Source organism: Bos indicus, chromosome 10 (assembly GCF_029378745.1).
Source record: "Bos indicus isolate NIAB-ARS_2022 breed Sahiwal x Tharparkar chromosome 10, NIAB-ARS_B.indTharparkar_mat_pri_1.0, whole genome shotgun sequence".
Classification (NCBI taxonomy): domain Eukaryota; kingdom Metazoa; phylum Chordata; class Mammalia; order Artiodactyla; family Bovidae; genus Bos; species Bos indicus.
Window position 1 is genome coordinate 7,085,611 of NC_091769.1, and position 23,988 is coordinate 7,109,598.

Genomic DNA, 23,988 nt, shown 5'->3' on the forward strand with positions numbered 1-23,988 from the left:
GGGTTCAATCCCTGGGTCGGGAAGATCTCCTGGAGAAGGAAGTGGCAACCCACTCCAGTATTCTTGCCTGGAAAATCCCATGGACAGAGGAGTCTGGTAGGCTATAGTCCATGGGGTCGCAAAGAGTCGGACATGACTGAGTGACTTCACTTTCTTTCTTTCATGTCTCAATGAGTCATGTAAATATTAAACCCTGGAGGATTTCTGCTTCAAGCATTTTTATCAGTAAGGCAAGGCTTACTGAGTGATATGCAAATGACTCAGATGAGGTCTGGCACAAAATCAGCTTCTCAATAAATAGCTGAGTGAAAGACCTGTTGCATAAATGCAGAAAGTTGGTAAAAATGTTCCATTTGAAAGGGAAGATAGTCTGGCTGTGAGGTGGGGCCTTCCCCAGACGCTTTGGAAAGACCATGTCTGAACGTACCTCCCTGCCCCCGTGAAAATGATTCTGTGCTGATGGAGTTTGGGGCGAAAACTCAGAACTGGATCTGGTTTGAAGTGAGAGAGGTTGTTATGACCTGCCCCTAAGAAGAGCCCAGAATGCCATGACCAGAATCACCACCTTGGCCTTCTTGCCCTCCTCAAAATGCTCCCCACTTGGCCAGTTGTCTTGTGTGTTTAATAAGTGTGTAATAATACAGGCATTTGTGACTGATTTTCAGAAGGGAAGAAAACCATTTCTTTTGGCGGCAGAGAGGGGCCACGTCGAAATGATAGGAAAACTTCTCTTCCTTAATCTGCATACTGCAGAAAAGGACAAGGTGAGATGGAATTTTATTTTTTCACCAAGGACTAGAGAAAGGGAAGTGGCAGTTGAGGTATAGATTTGGCAATGGCATTCTGGTGAGCAGTTGAGTTCTTCACTTGTTACTACAGTCGGAAAGATCATGGGATATCCCAATGAAATCAACCCACTTTTTCAGTGGACTGTCCGAATCACCAATTTTGCTCCATAAATGTCTGAAATCAGAGGACTACATGGAATTTTCTACTGTCAGCTCCAGTTGCTCTTTTCTTGCCCTGAGATCTTCTGGGGACTCCAGTCCCACCTGACCAGGGAAGGAAACACCGAGTGGATGTCCATGTGCTTGTGCATGTCTTTGATGCTTTTTTTAAGGAGCAATTCCTAGATGTGGGTCAAAGAGTGCCACACACTGTAAAACCCTTCGGGATAATATTGCTAAAACTACCTCCCAGAAGTCTTGCGACAGTTTGCCTTCCCAAAAGTTATATACAATTACTTGCATTATTCCATTTTTTACTAGCAGATTAGCAGCGAAGGTAAAAAAAGAAACATGGATGGTTTGTTTCCTTCACATTCAAACAGCTATGTATTTTCAATTTAAAACTTTAAAAGTATGAATTTCACTTAAAACTATGGAAAACATGGCCAGTACTGGAGCCACAGCTTTATCCAGTGTGACCCCTGCCCCTGGAAGCCATTCTGCAGCCCTGCCTGTGGGTGCAGCATGTTCCTGGGAAGCTCTCCTGAGGGGGTCTCTGTTCTAGGGGGGGAGAGCGCTGCCCTGCACCTCGCAGAAAAGCGTGGTCACAGCCCTGTGGCCAGTGCTGCTCACCCAGTCACCAGAAATACATGAGATCAATGAGGTATGTGCAGGGGCTCATACAGGTGAGCATGCGGTGCAGAGGAGGAAGAGTGAGAAGAACAGCTTTCGAGAAAGGAATAGGGGGCAAACAAAAGTGTTTGTGCCACAGGCTGCAAAGTGAAGTGCAAGTCGCTCAGTCGTGTCCAACTGTTTGCGACCCCATGGACTACACAGTCCATGGATTCTCCAGGCCAGAATACTGGAGTGGGTAGCCTTTGCCTTCTTCAGGGGATCTTCCCAACCCAGGGATTGAACCCAAGTCCCCCGCATTGAAGGCGGGTTCTTTACCAGCTGAGCCATAAGGGAAGCCCACAGGGTGTAAAAGGTGATGCAGAAAGGTTCCTCCCTTTTTCTTTAAAGGAACTCACAGCGGTTCATTTGTTAATCCATTCACTTATTCACCAAAAAATATTTAATGTGTACTCTGGATAATGGTTACAGTATGAGGCAGAGAGCATCACTGACTCAATGGACCTGAATTTGAGTACGCTCTGGGGGATGGTGGACAGAGGAGCCTACAGTGCTTGGGGTCCCAAAGAGTCAGACAAGACTTAGTGACCGAACCATGACTGAACCCTGCTACGTAGAGTGTTTTCTTATTCTGGAAGCCTACAGGGCAAGATGGGCATACAATAAATATTATATTGGGTTAAATACACTAATAGATGTATATGCAGTGTGCTATGGGAACACAAAGGAAAATCTGTTTCAGAAATACCTCACACAGACGAGGTGATATATTATGTGGCTCTGGGCATTCTAGTGAACACTGGTACCAGGAGACGGAGCCCAAGTGAGGGAACTGAGGCATGAAAAAGCACGGTGAGTACTGGGAACGACAGCACCGAACCTGAGGACAGCTGGGGTGGAGCAATGGGAGGCCGCGCTTACCGGGAGCAGAGACCCGGGAGGGTTTCAGGCGGCACAGAGCGGTGGGAGCCCTCGCAGGCGGGGCAGGACACTGACGCTGTGCTCTGAAGGGAGGACTGGGGCCTGCAAAGCTGGAGGCGGGGCGTCCCTTCAGGTGACCCGAAATGACAGGGGCAAGGGCTCTTGGGCAGACTCTCAGGGGCAGCACACAGCCTGAGGTGGGAGGAGGTAGAGGTCACAGGACTTGTGAGCAGGGGCTGGGGAGAGGGGAGACTTTCTGCCCCGCAGCTCCCTGGCTTGCACTCCCAGGACGGTGGGGTGCCCATCCCTGAGCTGTGGAGGGTGAGAGGAGGGGAGGAGGGGGAGCGCCTCAGTCACCAGGGAGTGGGCGGGCTCTCCCTGAGACACTGTGGGAGGGGATAACTCAGGTGAGGGGAGCGGAGAGATAGAAAGCAGGCCTGGGTTCAGCGGAGAGGCTGCGGCTGCGGAGGCAGACCATGAGTCATCTGCTCTGGGAGGTCACTTTTTAACCTCTGGGTCCACGCCTTTGGAGCTGGCTGTTTGGAGATCCAGGTGATTTGAGTCCTCTTGAACTTCATAGTAGTGATGATCAGATTGAAGTGCTTTAACTTTATGAAGATCCTAGGAATGTGATCTTCTTGAATAAAAGTTATGAATGATGCGTGAGAAACTCAAGGAGAACTGGATTCACCCAGCAAAAATCTTAGCCCTGATTGGCCTTCACAAATATAGAGATCCAGTCCTATAGTCATAGGATTTAAAGTCTTAGTCATGCTGGCCCTTTTCTATTCTAATACTTTACCACTGGAATGTGTGCACCTGGATTTAATCCACATTTTAGCTATTTTTGAGTCAGGGCACATTGAAGAAAAGTCTTTAAGTCTAACAAACTGTACTTGTAGACTGTGATAGATTTTATTTGCACAAAGTATCTAGTGATACTATTAATCCTTTGGATGAAGCCCATAAGGTACATACGGTCTTGGGCTGCCTCTGTTTTCTGACATAGGCCCTTGCCAGACCATGGAGTGACTCATGGGACTAGGCTTGAGTGTGGTGCTCTCCAAACATTCTAGGTAGCAAACTCATATCAGTAAAGAAAATGTGAGCATGTGCCTTATCACAGGTGCATTTATCATTAAATCAATATATTATAAAACATATGCCAGAAATATAAATTTTAAAGATTGAGATAAAAATAAACATAAATAGCAATTTTCATATTTTCTCTACACTGAAAGGATTATCTTATAAACATCTGATATGTTTTCCTCTGAGTTTTCTTTGTGTTCCGATGCATGCATATTTTTAGGGTCTTTCCAAAATGCCTTTAACCCTTCTTTAGCTCCTGGCCATTTAGGTTTTGTTCAGTTTTTCTTCATTATGGAAATAAGGAAGTAATCACTGCAAATGGTGACTGCAGCCATGAAATTAAAAGACTGTTACTCCTTGGAAGAAAAGTTATGATCAACCTAGATAGCATATTGAAAAGCAGAGACATTACTTTGCCAACAAAGGTCCATCTAGTCAAGGCTATGGTTTTTCCTGTGGTCATGTATGGATGTGAGAGTTGGACTGTGAAGAAGGCTGAGCACCAAAGAATTGATGCTTTTGAATTCTGGTGTTGGAGGAGACTCTTGAGAATCCCTTGGACTGCAAGGAGATCCAACCAGTCCATTCTGAAGGATATCAGCCCTGGAATTTCTTTGGAGGGAATGATGCTGAAGCTGAAACTCCAATACTTTGGCCACCTCATGGGAAGAGCTGACTCATTGGAAAAGACTCTGATGCTGGGAGGGATTGGGGGCAGGAGGAGAAGGGACAACAGAGGATGAGATCATTGGATGGCATCACCAACTCGATGGATGTGAGTTTGAGTGAACTCTGGGAGTTGGTGATGGACAGGGAGGCCTGGTATGCTGCAATTCATGGGGTCGCAAAGAGTTGGACACGACTGAGCGACTGAACTCAATTGAATTTATGATTGATTTCTTAGAACTCTGCTCATACTTGAAAATTTGAGGGAGGTGAAAAAATTTAACCTGCAAATTGTTTACAGTGTTTGAATACTTTATGAATATTGCATTTAACAATCAATGATGTATGACTATGTTGATTAAATATTTATTCACTTCAATTTGGTGGTTTTCTTTTGGCATTTGGAACCAACTGTTTTTTTTGTTGTTGTTGTTGTTAAGATTTCAAATATTTCTTTGGTGCTTAAAAAGTCTGAAGGTCATACACTCTGTGCCTCTTGTGTCTTGTGGATGAGATGCCACAGGCCCCTACAGCTCTTTGGGTTCCTGGCTTTGGGCTCTTTACAAACCTGTTTCTGCATCACATCCTTCCACTAGGGGGCATTTCCTACCATTCTGATCTCAGTCTAGATGTCACCCAATCCAAGAAGGTTTTCTTGATCACTCACTGGAAAATAATCATCCAGTCACACTATTTCACTTCTCACTGTAGCATGCTCATTACCACTAGCTGATATTATTCTTCTAATAACATCTAGAATCTAATAGATGGATTTATTCTAAATCTGTTGATTTACTGATTTACCAGTCTACTGATCTATATATCGATTGTCCACCCCTACTGGAATGTAATGTCAGAGATATTGTCAGTCTAATCATATCCACGCCCCCACTATTTAACATAGGGTCTGATACATAATAAGTGCTCAATAAATTTTTGTGGCTTTATTGAGATGATATTGAAGATCATTGCTCACCTTTACTAGCTCATGTATTTCCCAAGTACTGTGATGGTTTCAGGAAAAGAGGTAGGATGCTGTGGTTGCCAGAATAACAGCCCCCCAAAGAGGTCCACATTAGGATCCTAGGAACCTGTAAGTTTGTGAAGTTACAGAGCGAAGGGGAATTAAGGTTGATCATCATCTGACCCTACAACGAGATTATCCAGGTGAGCCTAATATAATCACAAGGATCCTTTCAAGCAGAACAATGAGGCCAGCAGGGAGGCCAGAGGGATGTAACACGAGAAGGACTGAGCACCCCATTGCTGACTTTGAAGGTAAAGGAGGGGGCTGAGAGCCAAGGGGTGTGTGTGGCTTCCACAGACTGAAAAAGGCAAAGAAATGGATTCTCCTGAAAGCCTCCCTATAGGCCTTTCTCTTCACTCAGTGAGACTCATTTCAGACTTCTGACCTCTAGAACTGTAAGATAATACATCTGTATTGTTTAAGGCACTTACATTTGTGGTAATTTGTTATTTGCAGCAATAGAAAACTAATAATATAGGTGGTTCTGTTACTGTCACAGAGGAAGACATAGAGGCCCATCCTTGAGCCTCTATGAGGCCATTTATTCAAGGTCATTCAGGCATTTAGTATCAGCTCAAGCTAGATTCCCATTGGTTGGAGTGTGTATCAGTTCTGTGAGTATTTGTTCCACTTGCCTATCACTTTAAAACCAACCAACCCAAAGCACAGCGGCTTAGAACCATACACTATTATCTTTAAGCTTTTCTTCTTGCAAGGACTTTTGCAAGAGGATGGGATAATCAGGGGCTTCCCAGGTGGCCGAGTGGTAAAGAATCCCCCTGCAAAGCAGGAGACACAGGAGACGTGGGCTTGATCCCTGGGTCAGGAATATCCCCTGGAGGAGGAAATGGCAACCCACTCCAGTATTCTTGCCTGGAGAATTCCATGGTCAGAAGAGCCTGGTGAACCACAGTCCGTGGGATCGCAAAGAGTTGGACACAGCTGAGCCACTAACACTTTCATGCTGTTTTGAGGTGGTACCTGCAAGGGGACAGTTACTAGTAAACAGAATGAAAGAGGGTTGAGACATTTCTGGGGCCAAGAGCAAGTTCATTTCTTCTGGGTCAAGGAGAGGGTTAGCAGGGTATATAGAGAGAAGACCTGGCCCCAGTTCACTTGGTACTTCCTGGCTTTAGCTCATGTTTGCCTGAGGCATGCCTAGGACCTGACTCTTTACCTAGAAGCAGCAAAGAGCACCCCCCACCCAATAATAAGAAACACATTGGATTTTCTCTTTAAAAGAGTCATACGGTTTCATTGTATTCATTGATAACCATGAGAAGAACACCAGAAAGCATGCTGGATTCTAATGGAAATCCCTCCCTGCCTTCTCTCTCCACCTGTCTGTTACAGATCAATATCAGTGCTTTGCAGACAGCAACTCGGAATGGCCATGCATCATTGGTCAGCTTTCTTCTCAATGAGAACGTTGATCTGCACCAGAAGATGGAAGTGAGTCTATTACGATAACATGGACTTTGATCCCAGCTCTGTGAGGCTCTGTGTGCCGTAAGATGCTGCCTGCAGATATGCTGGGGAGAGGGAAGGGAAGAACAGGTGACCACAAAGGAGGAATTCTTTCTGGGAGGGCTGACCAACTCCTTTTGCAGACTGAGTTTTAATCATGAGAAATAGAATCCGAGGGCTGAATTTTAGAAAGCTGTTGCAGTTCCTGAACAAAATGAAATCTTTGTGTTTTAAATATTTATATTTGCCGCAGTTAAACTTTCTCAAGTGTCTGGAGATGCCATTCTTGTATTAAATTTATCAGTCTGGGAAAATGATGACACTGCTGTTAATAGGAAGGAGAAGGATTATTTTTCGCCCTTCGCTGACCGATTTTGTTTTTCTTTTGAAAGTCAGTCATTTGTACTGATTTAGGTTTTCTGAAGTTGGCCCTGGCAGAATTAACAAAGGCCATCTGTGCTGGAATTAGATGCTATTTTTCACTCTACTTTCATTTCTCCTGGGAGAATATTCTTTCCTCTGCTCTTGTTTAAGCCATTGCTATTTATTGTGTTAACTGGAGAGAAGGGATGTGATTTAAACCAGGATTGGTAGTTTTTGGAGAATGGTACGAGAGGCTCTGAATTTGTCCGGTCTATCCAAGGATGCCCCCTGTTTCTCAGGAGGGTTTGGGGCCACAGCAAGGCTGGTAGTCCCAGCAGGAAGGGCCCTCCCTGTGTCACTGGGATTAGGGATCTGTTCTTTTTTTTTTTCATGCTTGGTGTCATAGAGACCAGGTCCTCCCAGAGCAGAAGAGGTCTGTACGGAAAGCCTGCCCCTCCACCCCATCTGTCTCCGACTGCCCTTGCTCACCCTTGGACAGTCTGATGCACACAGCTTTAGGTCCCATCTGCCCCTCCTTTCCTCCTCCTCTGAGTACTGCTGTGTTCTTTGCTCAATCACTACACCTTTCTTCCATCCATCTACCCCTGTGGGAAGGAGGCTGGTGTTGATGTCGGAGTCAGGAAGATCTGGGTTTGAATCCTGTCTCTTCCACTTCCTAGCTCAGATGCCTCAGGAGGTGATTTAACCTCTGAATTGATAGCTTAGGTGATTCAGGATCTCCAAAGAAGAAGATTTAGCTTCTGGACCAGGTACCAGGCTTGATCACTCAAGAGCTTTTGTGTAGCAGAGTTTTATTTAAGTATAAAAAGGGACAGAGAAAGCTTCTGACATAGACATCAGAAGGGGGCAGAGAGTGACCACCTTGCTAGTGTCAGCAAGGGAGTTATATACTTTTTAAAAACATCTGCCTACAATGTGGGAGACCTGGGTTCAATCCCTGGGTTGGGAGGATCTCCTGGAGAAGGAAATGGCAACCCAGTCCAGTATTCTTGCCTGGAGAATCCCATGGATGGAGAAGCCTGGCAGGCTACAGTCCATGGGGTGGCAAAGAATCAGACTGAGCGACTTCACTCACTCACTCACAGTGAATCAAAAGAATACAAGGTTGTAAAGATCTTACTAGACCCACTCCCACAATGTACGTTTTAAGATGACAGGATTAGAACTAACAATCTAAAGATCTTACCAGACCCACTCCCATGATATACATTTTAAGGTATCAGGATTAGTCAGAAGGTTTTTCAAGGAGAAACTGTCCTCAAGCAGGATACATTGTTGTTATATAATCCTTGCTGCTGCTGCTGCTAAGTCACTTCAGTCATGTCCGATTCTGTGCGACCCCATAGACGGCAGCCCACCAGGCTTCCCCGTCCCTGGGATTCTCCAGGCAAGAACACTGAAGTGGCTTGCTATTTCCTTCTCCAATGCATGAAGGTGGAAAGTGAAAGTGAAGTCGCTCAGTCGTGTCTGACTCTTAGCAACCCCATGGACTGCAGCCTACCAGGCTCCTCCGTCCACGGGATTTTCTAGGCAAAAGTACTGGAGTGGGGTACCATTGCCTTCTCCGATATAATCCTTAGTACAGAGTTTAAACTGAGTTGTTTGTTGTGTAATCATCAGTTCTGGGCTTAAGGAAAAAAATGTTTTATGTGACTAAGACTAAGGAATGTAGAGAGAGAGAGAGAGAAAAAAAAAAAAAAAAGACTTTGTCCTTTCCTCCTCCTTGAGAATTCCAGGCCCCTATCTCCTCTTCAAGAGCCCCAGGCCCTTCTCTCCTCCTCAGGGACCTGGACTTCTTATCAACCTGCCTAGGAATTGACTCTCTCAGTATGTAAAGTGTGGAATAGAAGACCTAACTGCTGGGGTGGTTGTGAATGAAAAGCTGTCAGCCTCGTGTTTTTAAACAGTATTAACTGTTGGGGATATGAGAGTATTAACTGTATGGATGTGAGAGTTGGCTATAAAGAAAGCTGAGCACTGAAGAATTGATGGTTTTGAGCTGTGGTGTTGAAGAAGACTCTTGAGAGTCCCTTGGATTGCAAGGAGATCCAACCAATCCATCCTAAAGGAAATCAGTCCTGAATATTCATTGAAATCACTGATGCTGAAGCTGAACTCTAATACTTTGGCCACCTGATGTGAAGAGCTGACTCATTCGAAAAGACTCTGATGCTGGGAAAGATTGAAGGTGGGAGGGGCAGGGGATGACAGAGGATGAGACGGTTGGATGGCATCACTGACTCAATGGACATGAGTTTGCGCAAGCTCTGGGAGTTGCTGATGGAGGGAGGCCTGGCATTCTGGAGTCCTGCTGCTGCTAAGTCGCTTCAGTCGTGTTGTCATAGACGGCAGCCCACCAGGCTCCCCCGTCCCTGGGATTCTCCAGGCAAGAACACTGGAGTGGCTTGCCATTTCCTTCTCCAATGCATGAAAGTGGAAAGTGAAAGTGAAGTTGCTCAGTCGTGTCCGACTAGCGACCCCATGGGCTGCAGCCTACCAGGCTCCTCTGTCCATGGGATTTTCCAGGCAAGAGTACTGGAGTGGGGTGCCACTGCCTTCTCCATTCTGGAGTCCATGGGGTCCCAAATAGTTGGACACGACTGAGTGACTAAACTGAACTGAACTGTTGGGGCCGTGAGTGTGTAGTGGTGCCATTAGGAGGATGTGTTTTATGTGCCTTCCTGATGCAGACTAACGACATCGTCTCTGCTTGAGCAACCCTGCGCCGTCCTCTGCACCCACCCTCGAGGCATCTGCACCCCTTCTCTCCACTCTCTCTCCTCTCAGCTCAGCTTCTGTGGTCCACAGGGTCTCACTGCATCCCCTTTGCTGCTCTGTCTTCCCTGTGCCCCAACCCCGCCCCTCCCCACTAGATGCCCCTCACCTCACTCTCACACCTTAGCTGTGTTCTCCTCGCCTTTTTTCCTCCCTGCAGCTGCCTTGTCCACCCCCAGGGAGGTGTTTTCTCTTGAGCCCCCGGGACCAGGGGCAGCTGGGTGGGAGTAAGGCAGCAAGAGGCTGTGTGTGACTGTGGAGGCGGGCACTGAGCTTGCCAGAGCTGGTAAGGAGCCCGCGGTGGAGGTGAGTAGTGCGTGGCCGGAAGACAGGCATTTTAGCCACAAAAGTGGGAGGAAAGCAGACTGTCGGGCCTAGTGAATACACAGTGGTCAGACTACATAGGTGGGAGGGCTGAGCATGGACCGTACCCTAGGTGAGGGGGTGTTAGTCCCACAACCCGCTCGAGGGAGAAAAAGCCCTAGTTCAAGGCAAGTTAGGAAATATGGAATATGACTGCTATTTCCTCCTTGTGGTTACTCCCACTGCACTTTAGCTCTTTGAAGGCTCTGCAAAGTCCTGCAATTAAGGTATTCAGTAGTTTCTTAGTCTTCATATTTGAGCTCAGACGTCAGTTCTTCAAGAAAGTTTTTTTCTGCCCTCCAGAAAGTTTGGCCCTCAGCCCACCCCAACATATGTTATCTTACTACTCTGCAGTTTTCCTCCAAGGTACTTAACACAATTAGTAACCGTATATTTATTTTGTGACTTAAAAAAAATCAATGTCTACTTTCCCTACTCAATGAAAGATTCCTGAGGCTGGGCCACGTTCACCATTGAACCCCGTGTTGCTCTTCTTCAGTCGCTCAGTCGTGTCCAACTCTTTGTGATCCCATTGCCTGCAGCACACCAGGCTTCCCTATCCTTCACTATCTCCCAGAGTTTTCTCAAACTCATGTCCACTGAATGAGTGATGCCATCCAACTGTCTCATCCTCTGTCATCCCCTTCTCCTCCTGCCCTCAGTCTTTCCCAGCATCAGGTCTTTTCCAGTGAGTCAGCTCTTTATATCAGGTGACCAAAGTATTAGAGCTTCAGCTTCAGCATCAGTCCCTCCAATGAAAATTCAGGTCTGATTTCCTTTAGGATTGACAGATTTGATCTTGCTGTCTAAGGGACTCTCAAGAGCCTTCTACAGCACCCCAGTTAGAAAGTATCAATTCTTCAGTGATCAACCTTCTTTATGGTCCAACTCTCACATCAATACATGACTACTGGAAAAGCCATAGTTTCCATTCATTCATAGGCCAGGCTCTTTTTCAGGATGCTGACTGAACCCCTAGCGTCCTGAAAAGAGCCTGGCTAATAGTAGGTGCTCAGAATCAAGTTCTAGAATAAATGATGCAGGAGGGTGGGTTGCTGGTGAGTAGGTTAGCTGTGCGGCCTTGGCAGGCAAATGATTGCTGAAGACTTAATGAAGGACTCACCACCACGCTGGGCAGTGTCAGTGTTCAGGGGATTATCTGCTGAAATGAGTCACTTTTTGATCTGAATGTTGAAGCCAGAATTTTTTGAATTTGACATTGTCATTTGTTTCTGCAGCCTAAGGCGTCCCCTCTTCGTTAGCTGTTCTCAATAACCATGTCACAGTGGTGAACAGCTTATTAAGTGCACAGCATGACACTGATATCTTAAATCAGGTAAGCCAGCAAGTCAGAACCTGGAGAGTCAATTTTCTTGTTTCAACTCAGTGTGTTTAGGGGTAGTTTTGATCAAGTTCAAGGTTCCTGGGAGGAACAGGCACATTTATTTTTTATCCTTTTCCTCCTCTCACCCTCACTCCCACTTGCACACACATATTCTGTCTTTTTCAAATGCACAACTGGGATTCAGCCAGTGCATTATTAAACTGTTCACGTTTAACAGGCCCAGTGCTTCAGATAGATAAACTGTAGCTCGGCGGTAAATCACCAGAGCCTCTTTAAATCAAAAGCTACTCCCCCAGTGTGAAATGTTGTAGTTGGCAGAGAACCCTTTTCCCCCAGAAGGAAGCTTTGTTTCTGTATGACAGACAGTAAATGAATGTATCTTCTTTTTGCCCAAAGGCAAAAGAGACCTCTTGAAAAAAAATCTTTTTTAAATCACCATGAATTCAGTCATTGGAGCAGAACCAAATGCTCCATAGAAGGCATCCATCACTGGCTAGAAATAGAAATGTTGAGGCGGAAGAATTAAGAGGATGGGGGTGGGTGCTGTCTGCACTGGGTCCTGCTGTGGGACGGGCTGCACTCCTCCAGAGGCCAGGAGTGGGAAGGAAAACTCTCAGAGAGAGGGGTCTTAACCCATGAGCCTCGGGACCTCTCCCTCCTTCCTGGCTGCCCCCTCCAAGGTCAGGAGCAGCCATGATTGGTGAGGATGCCTGAACTTACCCACTGGGCAGTCCTCGGTTTCCTCATCTGTGAAGCCAGAGCACTGATGCCCATCTCTGCTCCAGCTCCAACCTGTGAGGTCACTGGTGCCCTGAGGTGAATGGGGACTTAACTCCCTGTCTGTCCCTTCCTTCCCCAGGGACCATTCTCCTCCCTGGTCTTTTACTATCCCAAAAGTGAGGGAAAGAAAAATCCCCCTTGTTATTAAACATACATGTGTGTTCAGCTATGTTAATGCCCCAGATCTTTTCTTATGGGCAGCATCTTTCTCTCCACATGGACAGAACTCACAAGTGGTTCTGGTTTCACTAGCTCCACTCCAGCGAATGAGGCTTACTAGACTGCCACCCAGGGTATCAAACTCTTCATCATTGATGGTTTTTGTTAGACTAAGAATACACACAATGTATAAAAGTAAGAAAACATAAATAAGCTAAAAACTTACAATTTGGTTCTAATCCCCCCCCAAAAAGAGAGCTCTCTTAATATTTTGGTGCATTTCCTGCCCTCTAGACTTCTAGCAGTTTTGCCATAGGGAGGTTTTGTGAGTATTTGGTGTGTGACACTAGTCTCTGTTCCATGTTGGTATAGACTTTTGATCAGTCTGTCAGTGTAAGCTCCGTGTCTTAGGTACTGAGCCGCCAGAGGGGCACACTGCCACCTACAGTGGGTCTTTAGTGAATGCCTTTTGATATTAATTCTGCTAACATCCCAAGCAGGTTGGCCCTGTGCGCTAGGAGGAAGAGTCCTGAACCAGGTGGCACTGCCCAGCTGTGTGACACTGAGGGAGTTGCTTCCTCCCTCCGGTTTAGGAGTTGGGCTGGGTCGCAACCAGTGTCCCTTTCTGTGTTAATATTTTAGAAATGTCTTCACATCAGAATTTCTTTCGGTGGGAGGTATAAGATGGGTGGTTTTCTTGAGATTTCATCTATTTCTCTGAGACACTCCTGTCCTTTTTGTCGGAAAATAGTTACTTCAGAAAGGAATTAAAAGCTGACACTCCTTCTATACACTATAATGTAGGGAATTTGCAAAATAGAGAAAAGCATCAAGAAGGCAATAAAAATAACCTCTAATCCCTCAATCTAGATGTTATCATTCTTAACATCACCAACGCATTTTCTTCTCTTTCTCTATTTTTATATATAAATTGAGCTCAGCTAGATAGTGTTTTTTTCCTAAGGTTTTAAATGTTACAAGCACTTTTTCATTTTTACAAATCTCTGAAATTATTTTTTATTCTGGAAAAATAGATGTAACATAAAACTTAACTATTGTAACCATTTCTAAGTGTACAGTTTGGTGGCATTAAGCATATTGACCATGTACATAACTCTCACACTATCTCCAGAGCTTTATCGTTCCAAACTGAAACTCCATACTCTTTAAACAGTAGTTCCTTATTCCCTTCTCCTCGACACACCATTTCGCTGTATCTCTATGAACTTACTACTGTAGGTATCCCTTATTGAAATTATTTTAAAAAGTCGTTTGTGATGGTTGCCTACTTTTACAATATGTGTATATACCATAATTTATCTCATGAGTCTCCTTATTAAGCATGTAACTTCCTTTCAATCTTTCATTGTTATAAATAAACAGCAATTAATGTCTCCTGTTCCTGTTTAAAAATAAGCTTATCTGTTTTCCCTTATGCCTGTGGAGGACACCTTTGCTTTCCTGTGTCTTTTCATTATGTAGCTTTCTTCTCTCTTTAACATGCTTGAATTATATTTTTGAAATTTCTCATGGCAGAGGCTTGCAGACTCCTTTGCATGTAGCTGCTGATTTTGGAAACATGGAACTTGAAACCGTGCTGAAGGCTGGCTATAACTTGAAGATTGTTTACAAGGTCAGTCCATGGATTTCACTCTGTTTAACTGAGCTGGTTGCTGAGTCCTCCCTGTTGGATGAAAGCCTTGAGAGGCAGTTTTAGAATTCGTGCAGTTTAGTCACTCAGTCGTGTCGGACTCTTTGCAACCCCATGGACTGCAGCACACCAGGCCTCCCTGTCCATCACCAACTCCCAGAGTTTACTCAAACTCATGTCCATTGAGTCGGTGATTCCATCCAGTCATCTCATCCTCTGTCGGACCCTTCTTCTGTCCCCAATCCCTCACAGCATCTGGGTCTTTTCCAATGAGTCAACCCTTTGCATGAGGTGGAAAAGTACTGGAGTTTCAGTTTTAGCATCAGTCCTTCCAATGAACACCCAGGACTGATCTCCTTTAGGATGGACTGATTGGATCTCCTTGCAGTCCAAGGGACTCTCAAGAGTCTTCTCCAACACCACAGTTCAAAAGCATCAATTCTTTGGTGCTCAGCTTTCTTCACAGTCCAACTCTCACATCCATACGTGACCACTGGAAAAACCATAGCTTTGACTAGACGGACCTTCGTTGGCAAAGTAATGTCTCTGCTTTTGAATATGCTATCTAGATTGGTCATAACTTTCCTTCCAAGGAGTAAGCGTCTTTTAATTTCACGGCTGCAATCATCATCTGCAGTGATTTTGCCCCCCAAAATAAAGTCTGACACTGTTTCCCCATCTATTTGCCATGAAGTGATGGGACCAGATGCCATGATCTTCGTTTTCTGAATGTTGAGCTTTAAGCCAACGTTTTCACTCTCCACTTTCACTTTCATCAAGAGGCTTTTTAGTTCCTCTTCACTTTCTGCCATAAGGGTGGTGTCATCTGTATATCTGAGGTTATTGATATTTCTCCAAGGCAATCTTGATTCCAGCTTGTGCTTCTTCCAGCCCAGCGTTTCTCATGATGTACTCTGCATATAAGTTAAATAAGCAGGGTGACAATATACAGCCTTGGCTTACTCCTTTTCCTATTTGGAACCAGTCTGTTGTTCCATGTGCAGTTCTAACTGTTGCTTCCTGACCTGCATTGGTTATTGATATTTCATCCAAGGCAATCTTGATTCCAGCTTGTGCTTCTTCCAGCCCAGCGTTTCTCATGATGTACTCTGCATATAAGTTAAATAAGCAGGGTGACAATATACAGCCTTGGCGTACTCCTTTTCCTATTTGGAACCAGTCTGTTGTTCCATGTCCAGTTCTAACTGTTGCTTCCTGACCTGCATATAGGTTTCTCAAGAGGCAGGTCAGGTGATCTGATATTCAAATAAGGAAAATAAACATATGCTTTCTCATTAATCACTTGTGATTAGAAAAGCTGGATTTAGAAAAGGCAGAAGAACCAGAGATCAAATTGCCCACATCCATTGGATCATCAAAAAAGCAAGAGAGTTTCAGAAAAACATCTACTTCTGCCTTATTGACTACGCCAAAGCCTTTGACTGTGGGGATCACAACAAACTGTGGAAAAATTCTTCAAGAGATGGGAAGTCACCTTCCCTGCCTCCTGAGAAATCTGTATGCAGATCAAGAAGCAACAGTTTGACATGGAGCAACAGACTGGTTCCAAAACGGGAAAGGAGTAGGTCAAGGCTGTATGTTATCACCCTGCTTATTTAACTTATATGCAGAGTACATCATGAGAAATGCTGGACTGGATGAAGCACAAGTTGGAATCAAGATTGTGGGAGAAATATCAATAATCTCAGATATGCAGATGAGACCACACTTCTGGCAGAAAATGAAGAATTAAAGAGCCTCTTGATGAAAGTGAAAGTGAAAAAGTTGGCTTAAAGCTCAACATTCAGAAAACGAAGGTCATGGTATCTGGTCCCATCACTTCAGAGCAAATATATGGGTGGGGCGGGGGGAGCTCTGAAATCACTGCAGATGGTGACTGCACCCATGAAATTAAAAGACGCTCACTCCTTGGAAGAAAAGATATAAGCAACCTAGACAACATATGACAAAGCAGAGACACTAACCTTGCCAACAAAGGTCCACTAGTCAAACACATGCTTTTCCCAATAATCATGTATGGATGTGAGAATTGAACTATATAAGGAGGTTAAGCACTGAAAAATTGATGCTTTTTAATTCACGTGTCGGGAAAAGCTCTTCAGAGTCTCTTAGTAAGAAAATCTAACTAGTCCATCTTACGGAAAATCAGTCCTGAATTTTCATCGGAAGGACCGGTGCTGAAACTGAAATTCCAATAATTTGGCCACCTGATGTGAAGAACCGACTCATTGACAAAACGAACTAAGTTAAAGATAACATGCATACATTTTTACTTTAACCACCGGGGATTATACAATAACCCCCCAAAACCAACGTAAAAGATAAACAAAACACTTTCACTAAAGAAAGGAAGTGCCTCAATCGTGTCTGACTCTTTGCCGCCTCATGGACTATATAAAGCCTATCTGGATCCTTCCATGAGACTTTAGATGCAAGAATATTGGAGTGGGTTGAGTATTTTCCACCCAGAGATCAACAGGTCTCACGCATTGTAGGCAGACCCTTTACTATTTGAGCCACCTTTCTAATAAACCATCACAAGTCTTTCATTAACCAATATAAGTAGCCTTGCCGAAGCAAGGCCTCAAAAAATTAGTTTTAGACTCAGAATTGTTTCTCTCCACGGAAATCTTTAGTAAAAGGCGAAAGATTTATACGGTCTGAAGAGAAACCAGAGCATGGCCTACAGCCTTGCAATTCATAGCGCGGGTAACAGAAACTCCTAGAACAGTGAGAGTGACTAGATAACACCGAGAGCCAGTGGCTGAGCAAAAATTTCTAGATTACTCTGTAAACAAGGGTCTAATTTCAGAACACATAGGTAAAAGAAAATTTGAAGTTTTATAATTTTAAACGTGTACGGTGTGCAGTGCACGGTGGGTATGCAAATAAGGCAAGTGGGCGGCCTCTCCGCTCGGGAAAGCTGTCTCCACGCAGCGCCCCTGTGTCAGCACTAGGGGGCGAAGCGGCGGGCTGGCTGGCTGGCGTTCACACGCCGCACCGAGCGGAGACCCGGGTTTCAGATGTTTTGTGTATGTGTGAATTTGATTTGTTACAGACTTTGCTGTTAAGTTGAAAAAGAAAAAAAAAATAGCAAGTGACTGGCACAAAATTCATGACCGTGGTTCCTCCCTTCGGTGGGTTGAGTGTTATCAAAGTTTGACAGTTTCCTTTTTCTTGAACTGCGTGGTGGGCGCACAGGTGCTTTGTCTGTCTGTACCGTGCACCTCCAAGATGTACACTCTGGAATATTCTGCCGTTTGAGAAAAATTCATAGCCGTGTCCTGTTTAAAATTGGAGCTTTGGATATCCCCAGGGGGTCCAGTGCTTTGGGCTCTAGCTTTCACTCCCTGCTGGTTCCTTTCCTGGTAGGGGACCTAAGATCCCTCAAACTGCGCAGGCCAAAAAAAAAAAAAATGGCGGGGGAGCGTGGTGGGCTGCCGTCTATGGGGTCGCACAGAGTCAGACACGACTGAAACGACTTTGCAGCAGCAGGGTTATTTGACAAGTTACCAAGTTGAGTAAAAGTTTCACAAACAGCCATTAATTGGGCACCCAAAGTCCAACCTGACCATCCCTTCCCACAGGGATCCCAGAGAGGGTGTCCTGGAGGGCTTCCCAGGAGAGGAGGCCGGTGGAGAGCAGCACGAGGAGCTTGGTGCCTCCTGGGCGTATCTTCCTCCTGAAATTTCCCTTCACCCTGCCATGAGGAATTCACAGCTGAATTCAGCAAAAGGGGAAAGCAGTGGGTCCCTACATAACTGGATATTTGAGAGAGAAAAAGAACATTCAGCACAAAGTGCTTGAAAGAGCAGTACATTGCTTCTGAAGTCATGGAAATGCTGTGAATGGGAGCCTCTGGGTCAGTTCTCCCCAGACGAGAGGCAACAGGTCTGATGAAATCTAAGGCTGTGAGGTGTGGCCCACAGGTCCACAGAAGAAGCTGTCTTCTCAGACCCTCATGCCCATTATCTCCAGCCTTCTCAACAAGGATGAGTTTCTTTGCATTTGGACCTCTAGAGATTTCCTGTAAAGAGTCCTTTAAACCAATGAAGTTCCTCTCTTTACACAGCTGGAACCAACCTCATGTTGTACCACCAGACTTTGTAAATATCCAGATACATGAGTGGCCTCTGAGGCCCTTCCCTTCAGTGTCCCTCCCTCTCCAAACTTTTTGGTCTGAGTACTTATTTTTGATCACTGGGTGGAAGTTACACATAGAGTCAAAATATCTAGACTACTTAATGCTTAACTTCTCCTGGCTGCTCTAATCTCTCTCCTCTGGAGGGGCCACATATTTTTTAGAGCTACAGAGTTGGGAGAAACCTCAAAATATTTCCCGGTGCCCTCCATCTCTGCCGTCCTACCCAATCTCTTCTGGGCCTACTTACATCCATTTGATTAATAAAAACCTCCTCCCTGTTGGGCTTTTCTTGTGAGCTTTTGGAGTTCCCTCCAAGGCTAATGAGAAGAATTAGTAACTCTGGGCAGGTGTACAGGCTCTCAGTCAATTTCTGTGGATAAGAAACTGGGCAAGAAAGGCAGTTGTGAAGGTGGAGCAGTCTTTTCCATTCAGTGAATTTCATGAGCTCCACAGTACCTTTAAGCAAATACAAATGTGGTACCAACAATGAATTAGCGGACCCTGAGCTCTGGATCCCAGTTCCCACTGGCTTTGGCTAATATCCTTGACCCCATTCACAGATCTCAGAAAAAGGACAGACTGTCTCTCCCATGGATGAATCCAGGTTTCTTTAGGAATGGGACTCAGAGACTCCGCTCCCTAGATGACCCAGGGGACTCATGATTTGCTCATTCTGCATATGGTTCTCATTGCAGCTTCGTTTTAGGATCTTTCAGCTGAACACCTGGCTCTGCATAGTCAGGGTTCTTCAGCCTTTTCCCCAGCAAATGGTCAGAGTTGGAGGGAGAGGAGTGGGACAGGGCAAACTTAGAGCCAGCTAAAGAGATAACAGACAGGAAGCCCAGCAGAAGCTGCAGAAGTGGGGAAGGCGCCCCGTAAACCTGCTTTGGTCATTGAGCCCCCTCAGCCTGTCTGATCCTCCCCACACACAGCTGTCTCCCATGAAAGCATCCAGAGCCCACTGAAAAGGAAGACAGTCCTGTGTCTCTTACAAAACCAGCTGTGAACACACATCTGCTGATTTGAATGGAATTCAATCGTAGGCCACACTCCTAGTTAGCATGGATCAAACTGGAGTGTCTGACTTCTTCATCCTGACATTAAATGCTGTTTGATGATGGTTGTCAGTCTGAGGAAACAAGACAGCATTTCACCCTATCATAATTGTTATAACAACTACCATTCAGTGAGCACTTACCATGGGCCAGGCTCTTTGCTGAGTGCTCTGTCATCATTAACTCATTTAAGCATCCCTGCAATGACTGCTTTGATGTTGCTACATGGGAATGGCTTAGGGTTGGTGTCGGATTGGAAAGGGGTGGGAGAATGGCTTGCCATTTGGCTCACAGGCAGAGGTATCTGTACATAAGATTGAGGAAGTATGAAAATCATTTACATCAAAGAATGGAGATATTGCTGATCGAAAGAGACATGGAGGTCAAGACATCCCTCAAAATCATGCCTTGGTGCCACCGTGAAATAGGTTTTATTCTTCCCATTGCCCAGAGGCAAGCACTGAGGACTTCAGCAGTTGCAGGACTTGCTCAACCCTCATATTTAATATACGCCCAGACCTCAGCCAAGTCTGTCTGCTCCAGGCTATAAAATGTATGGTTGCTCAGTCGTACTTAGAGGAAGTAAAAGAAATGTATAGACTTCATTTGTCAAAAGCTTTTGTTATTATTTTTAAGATTGAGGTAAAAAAAATGTGAAAGTTTCCTAAAAGAGATGAAATAAAATGAATATTACTGATTAACTTCTAGAGAGTCTTCAATGGAGAATGAAGTTCGACAGGCACAGTGAAGAGGAGGTCCCATTTGAAATCCAGATGCCCACCCCACAGAGGGCACTGCCTTGTGGTCCTCTGAGAAGGGGGACAGTACAGCAATGTGTCTGGAGTCACCAGATCAGAATTCAAGCCTGGCTCTGCCACCTTCCAGTTTGGGACCTCAGACCAGGTACTTAGTGTCTCTGAGCCTCGACTTCCTCAAATATAAATAAAGGTATTTCTTCATTATAGGATTACTATGGGGATTAACAGTTTAAGTCTTTCAGCAATGATTTGTGAAGCATCCATATGTGCCAAGCTCTAGAGCTCTCACTGAAATAATGTGTGGACACAGCTTTCTTCTGGGCCAAGCCCACTGATACACATTCAGTAAGTGGTGTGTAGTTGCTTCAGTCATGCCCAGCTCTGTGACCCCATGGACTGTATGCAGCCCACCAGGCTTCTCTGTCCATGGGGATTCTCCAGGCAAGAATACTGGAGTGGGTTGCCATGCCCTCCTCTAGGGGATCTTCCCGACCCAGGGATCAACCCTTCGCATCTCTTATGTCTCCTGCATTTCTGGATCTACTCATTGGAGAAGTTTCTTATTCTGGGAAGGATTGGAGGCAGGAGGAGAAGGGGATGACGGAGGATGAGATGGCTGGATAGCATCACCAACTCGATGGACGTGAGTCTAAGTGAACTCCAGGAGTTGGTGATGGACAGGGAGGCCTGGCGTGCTGCGATTCATGGGGTCACAAAGAGTTGGACACGACTGAGCGCCTGAATTGAACTGAATGTTATTTAAACGAGGTTATTAATTGCAATCCTTAAAACTGACAGCAAGGTAAGCAAATGTGCATCAATATGGGAACACTGAACAGATCAGGGAACAGTCACACAACATCATGTAAGCATTAAAAATAATTAATTAGGGCTATAACAATTGGAGAGATTTCCAAATGTGGAAAATAAGATGCAGATAAAATATAGTACAATCCCATTTTTTATAAAACAAACAATGACCAAAAAAACTCAAATGTGTTTATGTATGTATCTATATCTATTGTAAGTGGGTAAGTAGGTGGAAAGATAGCAATGTGGATATGATTATATGAGCAAGAGAAAAAGCACAGAAATAAACACACAGATCCTACTTACTAAATGAAGTTACTGGAGAAGAGGAGGCTACACAAAAAAAGAAAAACCAGAGAAGACTGAAGTTCTAAAAAGAATTCTGTTGCTGCTGCTAAGTCACTTCAGTCGTGTCTGACTCTGTGCAAGCCCACAGACGGCAGCCCACCAGGCTCCGCCATCCCTGGGATTCTCCAGGCAAGAACACTGGAGTGGGTTGCCATTTCCTTGTCCAATGCATGAAAGTGAAAGTGAAGTCGCTCAGTCGTGTCCGACTCTTCGCAATCCCATGGACTGCAGCCTACCAGGCTCCTCTGTCCATGGGATTCTCCAGGCAAGAGTACTAGAGTGGGGTGCCATTGCCTTCTCCAAAAAAGAATTCTTCTTATATATAAATTATTTAAAATACACTCGCTATATAAAATCATGTAAGTGTGTGTATACACATACATGTGTGTAAGAGAGGCTGAGATTCTGCTCAAGACCTACTGACCTGCAGTGATGCTGGGGGACTCAGACTTGTGCACCAGAGGAGCAGGCAGACAAGTGTGAAAGGAACCAGCTAGCAGTTAACACTGGTTATCTCAGATAATCACGATGGTGTGATCACTCACCTAGAGCCAGACATCCTGGAATGTGAAGTCAAGTGGGCCTTAGAAAGCATCACTATGAACAAAGCTAGTGGAGGTGATGGAATTCCAGTTGAGCTATTTCAAATCCTGAAAGATGCTGCTGTGAAAGTGCTGCACTCAATTTGCCAGCAAATTTGGAAAACTCAGCAGTGGCCACAGGACTGGAAAAGGTCAGTTTTCATTCCAATCCCAAAGAGAGGCAATGCCAAAGAATACTCAGACTACTGCACAATTGCACTCATCTCACAAGCTAGGAAAGTAATGCTCAAAATTCTCCAAGCCAGGCTTCAACAGCACATGAACCGTGAACTTCCAGATGTTCAAGCTGGTTTTAGAAAAGGCAGAGGAACCAGAGATCAAAAGGCCAACATCTGCTGAATCATGGAAAAAGCAAGAGAGTTCCAGAAAAAACATCTATTTCTGCTTTATTGACTATGCCAAGGCCTTTGACTGTATGGATCATAATAAACTGTGGAAAATTCTGAAAGAGATGGGAATACCAGACCACCTGACCTGCCTTCTGAGAAACCTGTATGCAGGTCAGGAAGCAACAGTTAGAACTGGACATTGAACAACGGACTGGTTCCAAATAGGAAAGCAGTACATCAAGGCTGTACATTGTCACCCTGCTTATTTAACTTATATGCATAGTACATCTTTAGAAATGCTGGGCTGGAAGAAGCACAAGCTGGAATCAAGATTGTCGGGAGAAATATCAATAACCTCAAATATGCAGATGACACCACCCTTATGGCAGAAAGTGAAGAGGAACTAAAAAGCCTCTTGATGAAAGTGAAAGAGGAGAGTGAAAAAGTTGGCTTAAAGCTCAACATTCAGAAAATGAAGACCATGGCATCTGGTCCCATCACTTCATGGGAAATAGATGGGGAAACAGTGGAAACAGTGTCAGACTATTTTTTGGGGATCCAAAATCACTGCAGATGGTGACTGCAGCCATGAAATTAAAAGACGCTTACTCCTTGGAAGGAAAGTTATGACCAACCTAGATAGCATATTAAAAAGCAGAGCTATTACTTTGCCAACAAAGATCCGTCTAGTCAAGAGTATGGTCTTTCCAGTGGTCATGTATGGATGTGAGAGTTGAACTGTGAAGAAAGCTGAGCCCCGAAGAATTGATGCTTTTGAACTGTGGTGTTGGAGAAGACTCTTGAGAGTCCCTTGGACTGCAAGAAGATCCAACCAGTCCTTCCTATAGGAAATCAGTCCTGGGTGTTCATTGTAAGGACTGATGCTGAAGCTGAAACTCCAATACTGTGGCCACCCGATGCAAAGAGCTGACTCATTGGAAAGGACCCTGATGCTGGAAAAGATTGAAGGCAGGGGGATAAGGGGACGACAGAGGATGAGATGGTTGGATGGCATCACCAACTCAATGGACATGACTTTGAGTAAACTCTGGGAGGCCTGGTGTGCTACTGTCCATGGGGTCGCAAAGAGTTGGACATGACTGAGCAGCTGATCTGAACTGAACTGAATCCATTCTACCAAATGATGGGCTTACCTTATCAGCAATAACCACCCTGACCTTGCGATTAAGCAAGAAATCCACAGCAGATAAATGATTTGTCCCACTGCAAAATGCAAGACTGTGAGGTTCTTCTGAGGAAACATAATTTGTGTCTTCAGTCATCTGATTAGTATTTCTCCTTCTTAAGATTCCTGGTTCTTGAAGTGGCCACAATTTTTTTTTACCTGGTGTTTGTGTTTTAATTATCTACTCTTTGCCTTTTCTTTAAAAGCAGTGAGAACTGTATCCAGCATAATCTTACATTTTTGTACTATTAGACAACATCAGAGAATTTAGCAACCAACTGGAGTGTATACATCAAGCTGAAATCCATTGCATAACCTATGACTGATTGTAACAATATAATAGATTTCAACTAGAGTGTAAAAGCTGTATTTTTCCTGTATGCAATCATTAATAATGGTAGGATATACTCATAATGCATAACAAAAAATTTTCCTAGAAGTTCAGTCCATATGTGGCTCTTTCCCCTGTAGTTTTTTGGACTGTAAATTGTATTGAATCAAACAAATCAAGAAAGAGAAAGAAAG

General features: G+C 44.7%; 1 protein-coding gene and 1 non-coding gene across 2 annotated transcripts in view; one reads left to right on the top strand and one right to left on the bottom strand.

Annotated features, from left to right (window-relative positions):
* Window positions 1–23,988, top strand: part of ANKDD1B (ankyrin repeat and death domain containing 1B) — a 73,880-nt gene that overhangs the window by 32,655 nt on the left and 17,237 nt on the right. Inside the window, 11 exon segments of the mRNA XM_070796807.1 lie at window positions 666–764; window positions 802–809; window positions 1,523–1,567; window positions 1,569–1,611; window positions 6,640–6,738; window positions 11,514–11,529; window positions 11,532–11,623; window positions 14,106–14,192; window positions 16,874–16,940; window positions 17,102–17,263; window positions 17,433–17,599. Coding sequence (XP_070652908.1) covers window positions 666–764; window positions 802–809; window positions 1,523–1,567; window positions 1,569–1,611; window positions 6,640–6,738; window positions 11,514–11,529; window positions 11,532–11,623; window positions 14,106–14,192; window positions 16,874–16,940; window positions 17,102–17,263; window positions 17,433–17,599 — 885 coding nt within the window.
* On the bottom strand, window positions 16,796–16,911 carry LOC139185532 (U5 spliceosomal RNA). The gene has a single exon (XR_011569106.1). It is a non-coding gene; the product is annotated as a U5 spliceosomal RNA (small nuclear RNA).